Source organism: Sorex fumeus, unplaced genomic scaffold (assembly GCF_029834395.1).
Source record: "Sorex fumeus unplaced genomic scaffold, SorFum_2.1 ptg000015l, whole genome shotgun sequence".
NCBI lineage: Eukaryota > Metazoa > Chordata > Mammalia > Eulipotyphla > Soricidae > Sorex > Sorex fumeus.
In genome coordinates, this window is record NW_026606072.1 from 1,964,588 (window position 1) to 1,979,205 (window position 14,618).

At 45.3% G+C, this 14,618-nt stretch overlaps 1 protein-coding gene across 2 annotated transcripts in view; it reads right to left on the reverse strand.

The window, feature by feature from the left end:
* ADAMTS12 (ADAM metallopeptidase with thrombospondin type 1 motif 12) overlaps positions 1–13,122 on the reverse strand; it is a 312,101-nt gene extending 298,979 nt beyond the window's left edge. For both annotated transcript variants that reach the window (XM_056112102.1, XM_056112101.1), the window contains exons 1-2: positions 12,996–13,122; positions 1,190–1,551 (exon numbers count right to left, since the gene is read on the reverse strand). In XM_056112102.1, the coding sequence (XP_055968077.1) occupies positions 1,190–1,551; positions 12,996–13,122 (489 nt within the window). The remainder of the gene's footprint in view (positions 1–1,189; positions 1,552–12,995) is intronic.
* Between the last annotated feature and the right edge of the window lie 1,496 nt (positions 13,123–14,618).

Here is a 14,618-nt window from a genome sequence, read left to right on the forward strand (position 1 = left end):
TGCGGGCAAGATACTCTCAGCAGCTTGCTGGGCTCTCTGAGAGGGGTGGAGGAATCGAACCTGGGTCAGCTATGCTGGCCCCATGCAAGGCAAACGCCCTACCACTGTGCTATCGCTGCGCAACTATCAGTAACTTTTTAAATCATGGCTCTTCAATAAAAAAAAAATTTAAACACACAAATAAAAGAGAGGACTGAGGGATAAGAGAGGAAAGTTGACGCAAATCACACCACAAACTACACAGTCTAAGTACCAGCAATGTGGCTCAGGGTTGAGTGATGCCCTGGGTTCAATCCCCAGCACCACTAAATAAGTAAACACACATTCCTGTTTCTATCTTATTATAAGGATAAAGATACACTAATAAATAAATACACATTCCCGTACCTGTCTTATTAGAAAGATAAAGGATAACAGTAATAGCAACCACCATTCATTTACTAAACATTTCTAGAAATATTACTACTAAACACTTTTAAAATTTATATGTATTATATATGTATATAGATACATACATCTATATACACATACTCATCTAATTCTCACAAGTAAACATTTCTGTCAAGAACAGAAAGCATAAATTTTGGCTTGTGGATGATAGGGTTTAAACAGCCAGCACACCTGTAGTTTAATAAACCTCTATTTATGAACAAGAGGCATTTCTAGATTTGCCCAGATTTTTCTTCTAGATCACAATTTTCCAGCTTCCAGTCTAACATCATTATCTCCATTCTACAGATAAGAAAACAGAGACACATAGCCATCAACTGACAACCCAAGATCACCTATGAAGTCTGATTAAGAAATACACAAAGAGGCTGGAGCAATAGTACAGCAAATAGAGGTTTGCCTGCACGCAGGTTCAATTCCCGGCATCCCATATAAGCAGCGCCAGGAGTAATTCACGAGTTCATAGCCAGAAGTAACCCCTGAGCATTGCTGGATATGGTCTCAAATAAAACCTCAATCCCCACAGAAAAAGAAATACATACTTACATCATGGCAGCTGATGATATCTTCCTCACTATTAGAAAGCCCCTCCCTCAGCCAAATTCCTCTCAAAAGTTGCTGGCTAGATCATCACCAATATACTCAGTGCTGCCTTGGAGATGAAATACCCAAACCCAATGCTGACCAGCACCCTGAGGCCTGCATGCAGAGGAGGGAGGTGATGGAGGCAGACACTCACCAGTCCATGGCAGGAACTGAGGGCTGCGGTCCCTATCCTGCTACCCTGGTACAGAACTGTACCCCAGAGATGACAGGGGGGGCCTGAGGAAGCCACCATCTTCACATGGGACAGGTTCCCATATCTCCTCTCTACAATGTAGCTTTTGGAAAGAAATTCCTCATTGACTGTCAAGTTGAAAAACAGGTCCTTGTCTTCATGGGCAATTTTATAGTACACCCGCATCTCTGGGCTTCCCGCATCTCTCCTTCTTCTGTGGCTGGTGATGGTGTGCTGTAAACCATAGGACAGAAAACGCCCACTCGCATCTACTTGAACAGGACCCACTACGTGGTACTCAGGCAGAGTCTTGATGAAACTCTCTGAAAGGAAAAGAGAAACAGAATCAAACTTGAAACAAAATCAAAGTTGAAACAAAATCAGTCCTTGCTGAGTCTGTAGAAAAGCCCATGCTCTTCCACTGGGACTTATATTTTAGCCTGCTGATTGCAAAACCCCACTGTTTGCTCTTATTTCTCCTAATGTCCCTGGTTTAAGTTCTCTTTTCCTTTTATTGACTTTTGTTTTGGGTGTTGTTTGGGGGCCACACCCAGTGTTGCTCAGGAATCACTCCTGGCAGAATCAGAGGACCTTTTGAGATGCTGGGAAAAGAACCCAGGTCAGCTGCATGCAAGACAAACGCTCTATCCCCCGTACTATCACTCTGGTGCCTCTCTTTTCTTCTGAACTCCCATGTCCTTACTTTCTGTAGTTCCTATGATATTTTTATTTTACAATGTTCTTTCTTGCTATACTATTTTACCTCAAGATGTTTGGAGGTTAAAAATTTGCACGTCATAAGTGAGTTTATTCCAGGCACACCAGGATGGCTCAATATATACAAAATAGTCAATGCAATATAAATGAATAAATATAAATACAAGTAAAAGAAAATGGCTCTATAACAACATCTTAGTAATTCCTCATACAAGGACTTAATGTCTCCTAGTGCGATACAGCTAATTATACTAATTTTCTTCTAAGAAAATATTTTTTGATCATTCTGTTATTAGTTTATTGATAACTGTAGCACTGCACTGTAGTACTGTTCTGTTGTTCACCAATTTGCTCAAGCGGGCACCAGTAACATCTCCATTGTGAGACTTGTTGTTACTGTTTTTGGCATACCGAATACCTCACAGGTAGCTTGCCAGGCTCTGGCTCTGCCTTGCTGGTGTGACACTCTCAGTAGCTTGCTGGGCTCTCTGAGAGGGGCGGAGGAATCAGACTGATTTGCCTTGCTGAGTGCAAGGCAAACACCCTACCCATTGTGCTATCGCTCCAGCCCTTATTGATAATTAGCAATATAAAATATTACAAGCCTGCTACAGGGGCAGACTTGAGGGATGGTTGGGAAAACTGGAGACAGTGGTAAAGGGAAGGTGACAGTGGTGGTGGGATAGGTGTTGGAAAATTTGGAAAATTGAATGCCTGCAACAAATCATGAACAACTTTGCAAACCACAGTGTTTACATAAATTGTAGGGAGGGAAAATTACATAAGTAGGACTTACCTATTTCATGTAAACTTCAAAATATAATAGCACAAATTTTTTTAAGGTTTTATTAAAAAGAGATATGTCATGATTATTACCATGAGATCCAAATATAAAATATAATTCAATGCAATATACTTTAGATTCCAGAGTTGAGAACTTACTTATGCAAATGAGAATAAGCATTTTATTACAATGTATTAAAGGGTTTTATTTTCCTTATTTACATAGGTTAAAATCATATAGTGATCACAAATTGGCTCTTTCTAACTTATTTTCTGATCATTCTGTCTGCCATTTCTCAAAGTTTTGTTGGAACAAGTAACATAAAGTAAATTTGCTATGTGCCTAAGGGGACAGGTTACGGATGGGAGAGAAAATAGGGACATTAGTGGAGGGAAGGTCACACTGGCAGTGTTAGAACACTACATGCCTGAAACGACTGTATGATGAACCACTTTGTAAATCATGGTGTTTTTAGTAAAAATAAATATTTTTAAAATGAAAATTACAGTAAGGAAAGGGGAAAAAAGGAATAAAACAACATTGTGTTCAATAAAACATTATTTGCAATGGCTAAAACATGGAAATACCCAAATGTATATTGATAATGACAGATAAAGAAGATCTGATACATTTATACAACTGAATTAATGGAATACTGTTCAGGTATTAAAAATATTAAAGGTTTATCATTTGCAACAAAATGAAAGTAAAAAAGAATAAAACAACACAATATTTATTAAAGTATTATTTATAATAGCTAAAACACAAAAATACCCAAACGTTTATTAATAATGACGAGATAAAGAAGATAATGTACATTTATATAATTGAATCAATGGAATACTATTCAGGTATTAAAAATATTAAGGATGTCATTTGCGACAAAATAAAAGGAGCTTGAGGGGCTTTCAGAAAAAATGTGATAATTTTGAGAGAAACAGATCAGTATTGAATAATTTCACCTATGTATACAATACAACAATTGAAAATTAAGGGAAGACAAAAAAGGTTAAAAAAATAGTGGACATTGATAATAGGACTAAGTCTACCTAAAGAGAAAGGGCTGGGGAGAAAAATAAGATGAGGAAAAAATTTTTTAAAGAATAAAATAAAAATATATATGGGGGGCTGGAGTGATAGAACAGCGGGTACGGCACATGTGGCCGACCCGGTTTCAATTCCCAGCATCCCATATGGTCCCCTGAGCACCACTAGGAGTAATTCCTGAGTGATACATACATCACTGTCACTGTCACTGTCCTCCTGTTGTTCTTCGATTTGCTCGAGCGGGCCCAGTAACATCTCCATTGTGAGACTCATTGTTAATGTGCTTGGCATATCAAATACGTCACGGGTAGCTTGCCAGGCTTTGCCGTGTGGGCGAGATATATATACATATAAATATACATATGGGGCAGAGCACAGTTTTTGCAGTTTAAATTAAGTCCCAAGCCCTGTTGGATATAACCATAAAACAAAACAAAACAAACAAACAAACAAAAAATCCCAGACCCATGACTTCAACGGCTGGAAAGAAGAGCAACAGATCTCTGAGCAAGGAAAATCTTGAAAAGCAATGTTTAATAAAAAAATTTTAAAACAATAATACCGAGCTATTTGCATTAATGGAAAATGCACACACATGAAAACAATAATACAAAATTTGCCAGAACTTGCATGTACTAGAACAAAATACACATGGAATCCATTAGTACAGTTTCCTATAAGTAGGAATGGGAGAGGCCAACAGGCACCAAAAAATCACAACTAAATAATACAAGAAGAGGATTTTGCACAAATGACATCAGTGTGCCAGTGAACAGAAAGTCAAATGGCCTCAGCCTTGGTACCAGCCAGTTCCCAGGGAATTCCTGGGTCTCTTCTGAACGAGACCATCTTCGTGCAGGTTTCCCCAGAGGAATGGAAGGCTCATGACTGGTATGGTTGGCTCCGGCAGTAACTCTCCCATACTGCCGGCAGTAACTCTCCCATACTGCCCCTTTCTCCACTGAAAGGGTATAGTAGATCAAATAAGTTTGGAAATTTCTGGCGTAGAAACAACCACCCATGAGATATATTTCAAAGAGTGAAACATGATTTTTAAAAGTATGAAAAGCTAAATATTGCCAATGCCCCAGCACTTATTGCCCAAAGAATTAAAAAAGTAAAAAAATTTACAGCTTCTGGCCCACTCTACTCTCACGGGATTTTAAGACCAATGAATTGACTATATGACGATATGCTATTAGCACATTTACAGTACCCAACAGTAAATTTAATGAGCATGTGTGAGCAATCAGAAACCCTAACAAACATCTCCTCATTCTATCCCCACAACCACCCTGGGATGGACTGAACTGTATCTGATTTGATATGATTTGATGGGGGAGGGGCACACTCTACTGTACTCGGGATTACTCCTGGATCTCCACTCAGGAATAACTCCTGGAAATGTCTGGGGAACCCTATGTAGTGGTGGGGATGTGATCCAGGTCAGCTTCATGTAATGCAACTGTCTTTTCTGTTCTATCTCAATGGGTCAAGTGATTGCATTATTATATTCACTTCATAGATAAACACACTGAGTTGAAGAGACATCACTGAGCCAGTACACAGTATTACTAAGGTAAAAATCTCAAGCTTCCTGTTTCAAAAATATGTTCTGAAACACTACATGTCATGTGTAAAAAAAAAAAAACAATTGTTCTTGTCAGAGTATCAGAGTAAAAATGCTAGTTCTGCTCCCTAAGGATGTTGATTTGATGAGAGAGAGAAATGTTTGACTCCTTTAAAAAGCCTCAGTTTGGGGGCAGGAGTGATAGTACAGCAGGTAAGTCATGCAGCCGACCCAGATTTGACTCCCAGCATTCCATATGGTCCCCTGAGCATTGCCAGAAGTAATTCTTGAGTGTATGAGCCAGGAGTAACCCCTGAGCATTGCCTGGTGTGACTCAAAAAGCAATAAATATTTATTGCTTATTTATTAATAAGAAGCCTTGGTTTGCTCTGTAATCAATGAAGATATAGTTGTCTCTTGACTGGGCAAAGTCCTGGGACACAAGACCAGATGGCCACTTGATATGATCGCAAAGGAGACAGCTGGGCGACATCAGTCCCTGGTTTATGCTGACAGTGACCTCAACTGAATAATAGGCATCATAATAATAGCATCAATCAGCTAGGGAGATTATAAGGAGCTGATATTTTAATAGAGGTCATCAACTTACAACAGTGTTTGACAAAGAGTATCAAAAAACTATTTCTGGGACTGGGGCGATAGTACAGTGGGTAGAGCGTTTGCCTTGCACACGACCGACCCAGGTTGAATCCCAGGCATCCCGTATGGTCCCCCAAGCACCACCAGGAGTAATTCCTGAGTGCAGAGCCAGGAGTAACCCCTGTGCATCACTGAGTGTGACCCAAAAAGAAAAAATATATTTCTTACTGATATGAAAATCAGTGGCTACCAAGGGTGGAAAGGTGGCCATCAGGGATCACTGTGGCCCAAAAGGGACATCAAGTCCAAGCTGTGATGAGAGAAACCTGCGCTCATTTGGCTTCCTTGCATTCCGTTTAGAGATAGGTATCATTTTCACCATATCCACAGCTGAGAGCTATAAGAATATCCACTAGAGTGTGAGGAAGGGCCTCGGCATTAAGAGACAACCATATCACAGTTCTCTGTGATAGGTATGACGATTCCTCATTAGCCTTCACTTCCACCTAAATAAAAAAAGAAGAAAGAGGGAGGAGAGTTCCTGCTTAAGAATTTCAGTGCTCCTAGTAGAATTGTACAAGAAAAAAACCTTCAATCCCTGGGGGCGTTCCGGTCCGTCCTTCACGCCCTACCGAGGTCACCAGTTGCCCCCCACAAGCGGCTCTCCAGCACGGCCACAGCCCCAGAAGCACAAGGGCTTAATGCAGAACCCAGCAGCTTGGAGCAGAAAAGTGAAAGGACTATGGGTTAATCCAGGCAATCATTTCTGCCCAGAGGGGAAAGGGTGTTGCTCCCTTCCGCCCTCCTCCCTCTGGAAAGAAAGATGGCGGCCACATGGGAGCCTTGTGGACAGCAGGTAGGAGCCGGGGGTGTGGGGGCGACTAAAACCTCATGGGAAGGGGGGCGTTCCGGTCCGTCCTTCACGCCCTACCGAGGTCACCAGTTGCCCCCCACGAGCGGCTCTCCAGCACAGCCACGGCCCCAGAAGCACAAGGACTTAATGCAGAACCCAGCAGCTTGGAGCAGAAAAGTGAGCGGACTATGCATTGATCCAGGCCATCAAGTCTGCCGGAGGGGAAAGGGTGTTGCCCCATTCACCCTCTCCTCTCTGGAAAGAAAGATGGCGGCCACATGGGAGCCTTGTGGACAGCAGGTATGAGCCGGGGGAGTGGGGGCGACTAAAACCTCATGGGAAGGGGGGCGTTTCGGTCCGCCCTTCACGCCCTACCGAGGCCACCAGTTGCCCCCACGAGCGGCTCACCAGCACGGCCACAGCCCCAGAAGCACAATGACCTAATGCAGAACCCAGCAGCTTGGAGCAGAAAAGTGAAAGGACTATGCGTTAATCCAGGCAATCATTTCTGCCCAGAGGGGAAAGGGTGTTGCTCCCTTCCGCCCTCCTCCCTCTGGAAAGAAAGATGGCGGCCACATGGGAGCCTTGTGGACAGCAGGTATGAGCCGGGGGAGTGGGGGCGACTAAAACCTCATGGGTCGGGGGGCGTTCCGGTCCGTCCTTCACGCCCTACCGAGGTCACCAGTCACCCCCCGCGAGCGGCTCTCCAGCACGGCCATGGCCCCAGAAGCACAAGGACTTAATGCAGAACCCAGCAGCTTGGAGCAGAAAAGTGAACGGACTATGCGTTGATCCAGCCCATCAAGTCTGCCGGAGGGGAAAGGGTGTTGCCCCATTCGCCCTCTCCTCTCTGGAAAGAAAGATGGCGGCCACATGGGAGCCTTGTGGACAGCAGGTATGAGCCGGGAGTGTGGGGGTGACTAAAACCTCATGGGAAGGGGGGCGTTTCGCTCCGCCCTTCACGCCCTACCGAGGCCACCGGTTGCCCCCCGCGAGCGGCTCTCCAGCACGGCCACGACTCCAGAACACAGAAACCAATTTCTTAACTATCTGACTTTCAGTAGAAATACTTCCAGGGTCAATAGGTAAAATAGCAGAAATCCAAAACCAACATTTAATTCTTGAACCCAGCTGTAGAAAGCAAATCACTTCACAATGCTTTTTCAGCATGTCTGATTTGGGGGGGGGGGGTAAACTCTAAATAATAGTGGTGAATCTTATTGAAACAATAAATCTAATCAAAGCAGATAGAGTGTTAACTAGAATTCATCTGCCTCACAGGGACGGGGAGGGGTGGGGGGTGGGGTTTTATTGGGGTTCTTCAGGGTAAAAAATAAGTATTGGTAAAGGGAAATGTGTTTGATATTTGCATGACTGAGACATAAACCTGAAAGCTTTGTAACCTTTCCCACAGTGATTCAATAAATAAATTTAAAAAAAAAAAACAAACCTTCAATCCCATCAAAAAATGGGGAGAAGAAATGAACAGAAGCTTCCTCAAAAAAGAAATACAAAGGCAAGTGAAAAAATGCTCCACATCACTAGACGTCAGTTAGATGCAAATCAAAACAACAATGAGATATAATCTCACACCACAGAGACGGGCACACATTCAAAAGAACAAAAGCAACCAGTGCTCGCATGGATGTGGGGGGAAAGGAACACTGTTTCACTGTTGGTGGAATACCAACTAGCCCAGCCTTTCTGGAAAACAATACGGACAGTCCTTCAAAAACTAGAAATTGATCTTCCATAAGACCCCACAATACCATTTCTGGGAATATATCCCCGAGGATGCAAAAAAGCACAGTAGAAATGGCATCTGTACCTATATGTTCATTGCAGCACTGTTCACAATAGCCAAAATCTGGAAATAACGCAAGTGCCCTAGAACAAATGACTGGTTAAAGAAACTTTGGTACATCTACACAGTGGAATAATATGCAGCTGTCAGGAGAGATGAAGTCATGAACTTTGCTTACAAATGGATAGACATGGAGAGTATCATGCTAAATGAAATGAGTCAGAAAGAGAGGGACAGACATAGAAGGACTGCATTCATTTGTGGAGTATAAAACAACATAACATGAGGCTGAAACTTAAGGATAGTAGATACACGGGACAGGAAGATTGCTCCATAGCTGGAAGCCTGCCTCATGAGCAAAGGGGAGAAGGCAACTGGAATAGAGAATGGCTTGAGGAACCGGTTGGGATGGGAGATGTGTGCAGAAAGTAAATAAAAGACCAAACATGATAACCTCTCAGTGTCTGTATTGCAAACCATAATGCCCAAAAGTAGAGAGAGAGTATGGGGAATATTGTCTGCCATGGCGGCAAGGGGAGGGTGAGAAAGGGGGAGCATAACGGGGATATTGGTGGTAGGGAATGTGCATTGGTGGTGGGATGGGTGTTTGATCATTGATCAAACATGAACGCTTGTAACTATCTCACGGTGATTCAATAAAATTTTTTTTAAAAATTAAACAAAAAAAAGAATTTCAGTACTCTTTGGAGTTCATGCCCACTTCAATCAGCCTAATCAATGGCTGAATAAATAGCAATACTCCTACTTTGTAGCACTGTCCTCCCGTTGTCTATCGATTTGCTCAAGTGCACCCAGTAACATCTCCATTGTGAGACTTCTTGTTACTGTGTTTGGCATATCAAATATGTCACAGGGAGCTTGCCAGGCTTTGCTGTGCGGGCGAGATACTCTCAGTAGCTTGCCGGGCTCTCTGAGAGGGGCAGAGAAATTGAACTCGGGTCAGCCAGGTTGGTCGCGTGCAAGGCAAACGCCCTACCCACTGTGCTATTGTTCCAGCCCATTATAAAATAAAATCTATATTTATTCTCTGATGATTATTTATGTCTTAGAGAGCAATTAGATTTCTAAAACTCCATGTTAAAAGGAGCAATGCATTCCTATAATGGCCAGAAGTTTATTTTCATCATTGTCTTCCATGGGTTTTTAGAACCTCTGGTTTTATGGTGGGAAGCCACAAAAGTTGAAACATAGTGGAGAATTAAACTGATCCCCTCAAAGTTAAAAATGCACCACAAAAGACTGAATTTGCTCACCAAGCCTAGAATAAATAATTTGTAGGTTCCCCCTGCTTTTAATTAATACACATAAAATATCAAAACTCTTCTTATAGAAGAAATTATTTTCTTCTTGCAAACTTTATGGTTTGCAAATAACATAAAACAGGATTATAACATTTGCTCTGAAAGACATGTAACATTCCTCCATTGTCATATCAACCTTTGTAGAGCGCTTCTCTTACACTAGGTAAAATGACAGCACTACTGATTTCACAGGGTTTTCAAGAGCAGAAGAAAGCATGTAAGTGGCCAGTCAAAACACAATGGGAACTAGAGAGGCCTAGGCATACTCTAATCCCTGTAGAAGAAAGATTAGGTCTGCATTCTATGTGCAAGATCTATAGTTCCAATTGTATTGATTCTTAGTTGGGAAATCTTTTAAAAGGCATTACACATTCATATATCACAAGTGAGATGTGGAAATAACATTGGAAGACTTTGTCAAATCTTCCTGCTTCTAGTCCCAGAAAGGAGTAACTTTATCTCCACATGCCTCCCTTCTCCACATGCCTCCCTTCATCTAAAAGCCTGACTTTGCCCTGCTCTTAGGACCAGGAGAACCTTATTGGCTTTTCTGGGTTCAAAATGTATTTCCAGCTAGAGGACCCTCTGCTTTCCTTTCACTACCTTGTCACACAGCATATAGTAGGTGTTCAACAAAAGGATAATGAGAGTTAATCTAGGCCTACCATATCTATACCAGTATGAGCAAGAATAGACAAGATGATATTTGAGGTAATTTGCAAATTTAAATATTCAGAATTTTGGTGAAATTCAAAATTGTGCATATGGAAATGAAAATTAGGGAGACAAATTGTGATATGGAAGACAGGTCACATGAAGGCAAAACCTAGCCTTAGAATTTCCTTCTCTCATCAGTTTAGTCTCTCATCTCTATCTCTGTCTCTGCCTTTGTATCTGCTTCTCTCTGTCTCTCTGTCTCTGTCTTTCTGTCTCTCTGTCTGTTTCTCTCTCTGTCTCTCTCTCACACATACACACACACATCCTACACACACACCCTCTCTCTCTTTACTTAGTTCTCCAAGGAAAGCTGATCAGAACTATCTCCACCAAGTTGATTTACAGCAAAATTTTCATGAAAGGCTTCAGAAATCTAAAGTTATGCATAAGGCCTCAATACCTATGCATCTCTAGTAAGCTCTGTATTCTCTACATGTTTCAGCTTCCCACTCTCAGCATATAACCATGAGGTGCCCAGCACAAGCAACCATCTCTTACTGTTCAGAGAGCAAGGCCCGGTGGCTCTGCTCCCCAGTAAGCAGAAATCACTTACGAGATGTGGAGCAAGCCAAGCTAAAAGTCAACCCAGGAGAATGCGTGTCTTTGAACCAAATCATCTCCAAATGCCTTGGGAAGCACCAGCAGGCTTGTTTGTGCTGTAGCTAAAGAGAGACTTTTCACAAAAGTGCTGCTTTGCAAAGAACAACAAACGCTGCTATTTTAAACTTGGGGGTGGGAGATTGTATCTGAGCGTTTAGACAAGCAGTGCTGGCTGATTGACATCTAACCCGGGGATTGCAGGCTGCAGCTTCCAAGGAAAGCAGAGGTACTTGCTTCTGAGCACTCTTGAAGTCTAGTAAAGAGTAGTGCTCCAGCAGAAATCTGAAAGTGCAACGTCGACAGAAAATCTTGAGTGGATATCCTCAAGAGGGCCTGCTCCGAGGTTTGCCACCCAAGTTGTCTTGGGGCCTAAAAGGCGGGTCAGAAAGCCAAGGAAGCTTCCCAAGAAGCAGTCAGCAGACACAGCAATGAACAGATGCTCATGCGGCACTGAGGGTGTGTGTAGAGCACACACTATGCCAACAACTGCTCTAGGCAGCAGTGAGGCTTGATTTGGAGTCAGGTGATGTGAGTTCAAAACACACCACTAGGCTCGCTCCAAACCCCTCTGCCTTTGGACTTCCTCGTCCACCCACCAGGGACTGAAGACTGATTGCTGTACCCCACAGGTGCCCCCCAAATCTTGGCACAATGATCATCTCCCATAGAGAGAGACAGCCAACTGTGTGGGGCATTCGTCCTGCAGTGAATACTTTCTCCCACCGGCACCAAGATCTTCTCAGCCCCCAGAGTCTCTGAGGCTTCTAGGCCCAGGTAAAATAAAACAGCAGGGGCTGGAGAGACCATACAGGGGTTTCACACACGCCCGGCATGCAACCAACACTGGTTCCATTCCCGCCACCACACGGTCCCCTGAGCATCCCTGGGCACTGCCCTAGAGATATCCCAGGCACCAAATAACACTGCATCCTCCCCATCACAATGAATCACCAGCCCAGTTGGTCAAGAATTGCCCAGAGAGGCCCTCGGACTCCCTGAGCACTGCTGAAGAGCACCGCCATACAAAAACAGAGTCAACAGTCCTGGGGTTATTGGGTTTAAGAAAACGTTTTATCACAGTTACAAATTGTCCGACTACCCGGGCGCTCTCTAGATAGCATTATGGGTTTCAGGAAATTCAGAGAAAGCAGTGGGCAGCTCTAATCAGAAAAGACAGGGCAATAGGGCAAGGTGAAGGCCCTGAGGTAAATGCCCACACGCCCCCCCTCCCAAAAAAAAGGCAGTTTACTTTACAAACACAATCCTCAGACTTTCCAGGAAACCAAAATCTAGCCAAGCGCACTCAGCAGGGGAGCGGAATCACATTTCGCCTCCCAACCAGAAGTTTAAAATCACCTAGAAACACTGCAGTGATGGCCTCTGGCCATTTGGAAAATTTTTAAAATATATTTTCCCCCCTCTCAGTTCAGAGTCTGAAAAGCAGGGGACAGAAACCAGGAGGCATTCAAAGAGCAGACAAAAGGAGGTGCAGGGGGTCCCTGCTTCCTCTTGGGTCGCCCCTGCAGAGAACTCAGTGTCACAGCGACTGGAACTCACCCCTCCGTGAGAACTGAGGGACCATCACCTCCAACAACCTCAGGGGTGGGGACGTGGGTGGGGTGGGGATGGACATCACCAGGTCCGGAGCTCAAAGGCTCGGCGGAGTTCAGAGCTGGGGGAAGGGCAAGGGAGCCCCCCAACTTTTCTCCGGTGCTCGGCACCTCCACTTTGGAAGGAAATAAGAACCACTCACCTTGCCTCTTGTCGGGAAAGCGCACGGGGCGGGGCAGAGGCGACCCCCCATCGCCCAGGGTCCCCAAGGGCAGGAGCTGGGCCACCACCCAGAGCTTTGCAAGCCAGCTCCTCTGGGCACATGGCATGATTCAGTTGTTGGGGCGGAGAAGAGTAAAGAAGTTTCAGCTCTCAGCCCCGGCGATCAAGTCCTCGCCTGTGGCCGAGCAGAAAGACTCGGGGGGGACATGGTCCAGGAGCGGGGCCAAGCGGCTGCCCGGCGGCTGGGATCTCCCTTGGCTTTTGTAAGCAGGAAGGGACCTCTCCTGCCCCTCCTGAGTACCGAGAGGGGAGTGATCCCGCGGAACCGGGATGCGGACCGGGTCAGGGCCGGGAGGGCGCAGCCCGCCCTCTCTCCCCAGCGCGGTGCCTGCAGCCCGTCTGGCGGCCAGCTCGGCGCATCTTCCTCCGGGACTCCCACCCCCGCTTCTCCTCCGCCCCGCCCCGAGCGTGGCCAAATAGGGGAGACCTGGGTGAGCCACCCGGGCGGGACTCGGAGAGGGGCGGGAGGGGGGTGGGAGGAGGGAGGGAGGGAGACTGAGTCGCCCCTTGCAGGCTGAGAAGGTTGAGCACAAAGATGGGGGGAGGAGACTCCCCCCACTGTAGCGAACTGCTGCCCCTAGCCTGCCTTTCTCCTCCCACTTCCCCAACTTTTCCCAACTTTACAATCCTTACCCAATCAGGCTTCTCGGAGAGTTTCCAGTGGGACTCCGACTAGGGTTTCCATTCGTAAAAGCAAATAGACAGTATTGCTCCCCGCCAACTCACACAGGGGATGGGGGTCGGAGGGAAAGGCCGGCTAGGCACTGAGTGCAAACACGTGATCAGATCAACCGCCCTGAGCCCCTGCACCTCCGCTGAAGCCCACCTTTCTTCTTCTCCTCCTCCTCCTCCTCCTCCTCCTCCTCCTCCTCCCTCCTCCTCCTCCCTCCTCCTCCTCCTCCCCCTCCTCCTCCTCTTCCTCTCCCTCCTCCCCCTCCTCCTCCTCTTCCTCTCCCTCCTCCCCCTCCTCCTCCCTCCTCCTCGTCTTCCCCTAACCCCAAAGTAAGTCAGGCCAATGGAAGCGTCCAGGTGTTTGTCCACTTGGTCTGCACAGCTTACCTGAACATTCACGGGCCTTATACCAACACGGGGGGTGTGGGGGGGGGGGGCGGCTTCCAGGCATCCAGAGAATTCAAGCGTAATCCAGTCAAAGGCTTGCCCCTCTTGGTAGAAACAGGCTTCCTTACTCCACCCAGGAGGAATTTGGCCCCTTTACCAACTCCCCAAGGCTTTCAGCCAAATGCATGTATTCAGCAAGAGATTTGGAATACCAATTTACCCGACCTTGCCCGGGCAAGCCAGCCAAGTCAGAGCACTGACCAAATGCAAGGTGGACTCCACAGGTACACGCACACCAGCCCGTTTCAAGGGGTATATATTAGTTTCCTGTTGTTTCGGTCACCTGCCACCATAAACTGGGTGACTGAAATGCATGTGTCCTCTCTTACAGCCCTGGAGTTCAGAAGTCTGAGGTGGGTTATATGGAGCTAAAGCTGAAATGTTAGCACAGCTGCATTCCTTTCCAGGGCCGTGGGCAGTAGCC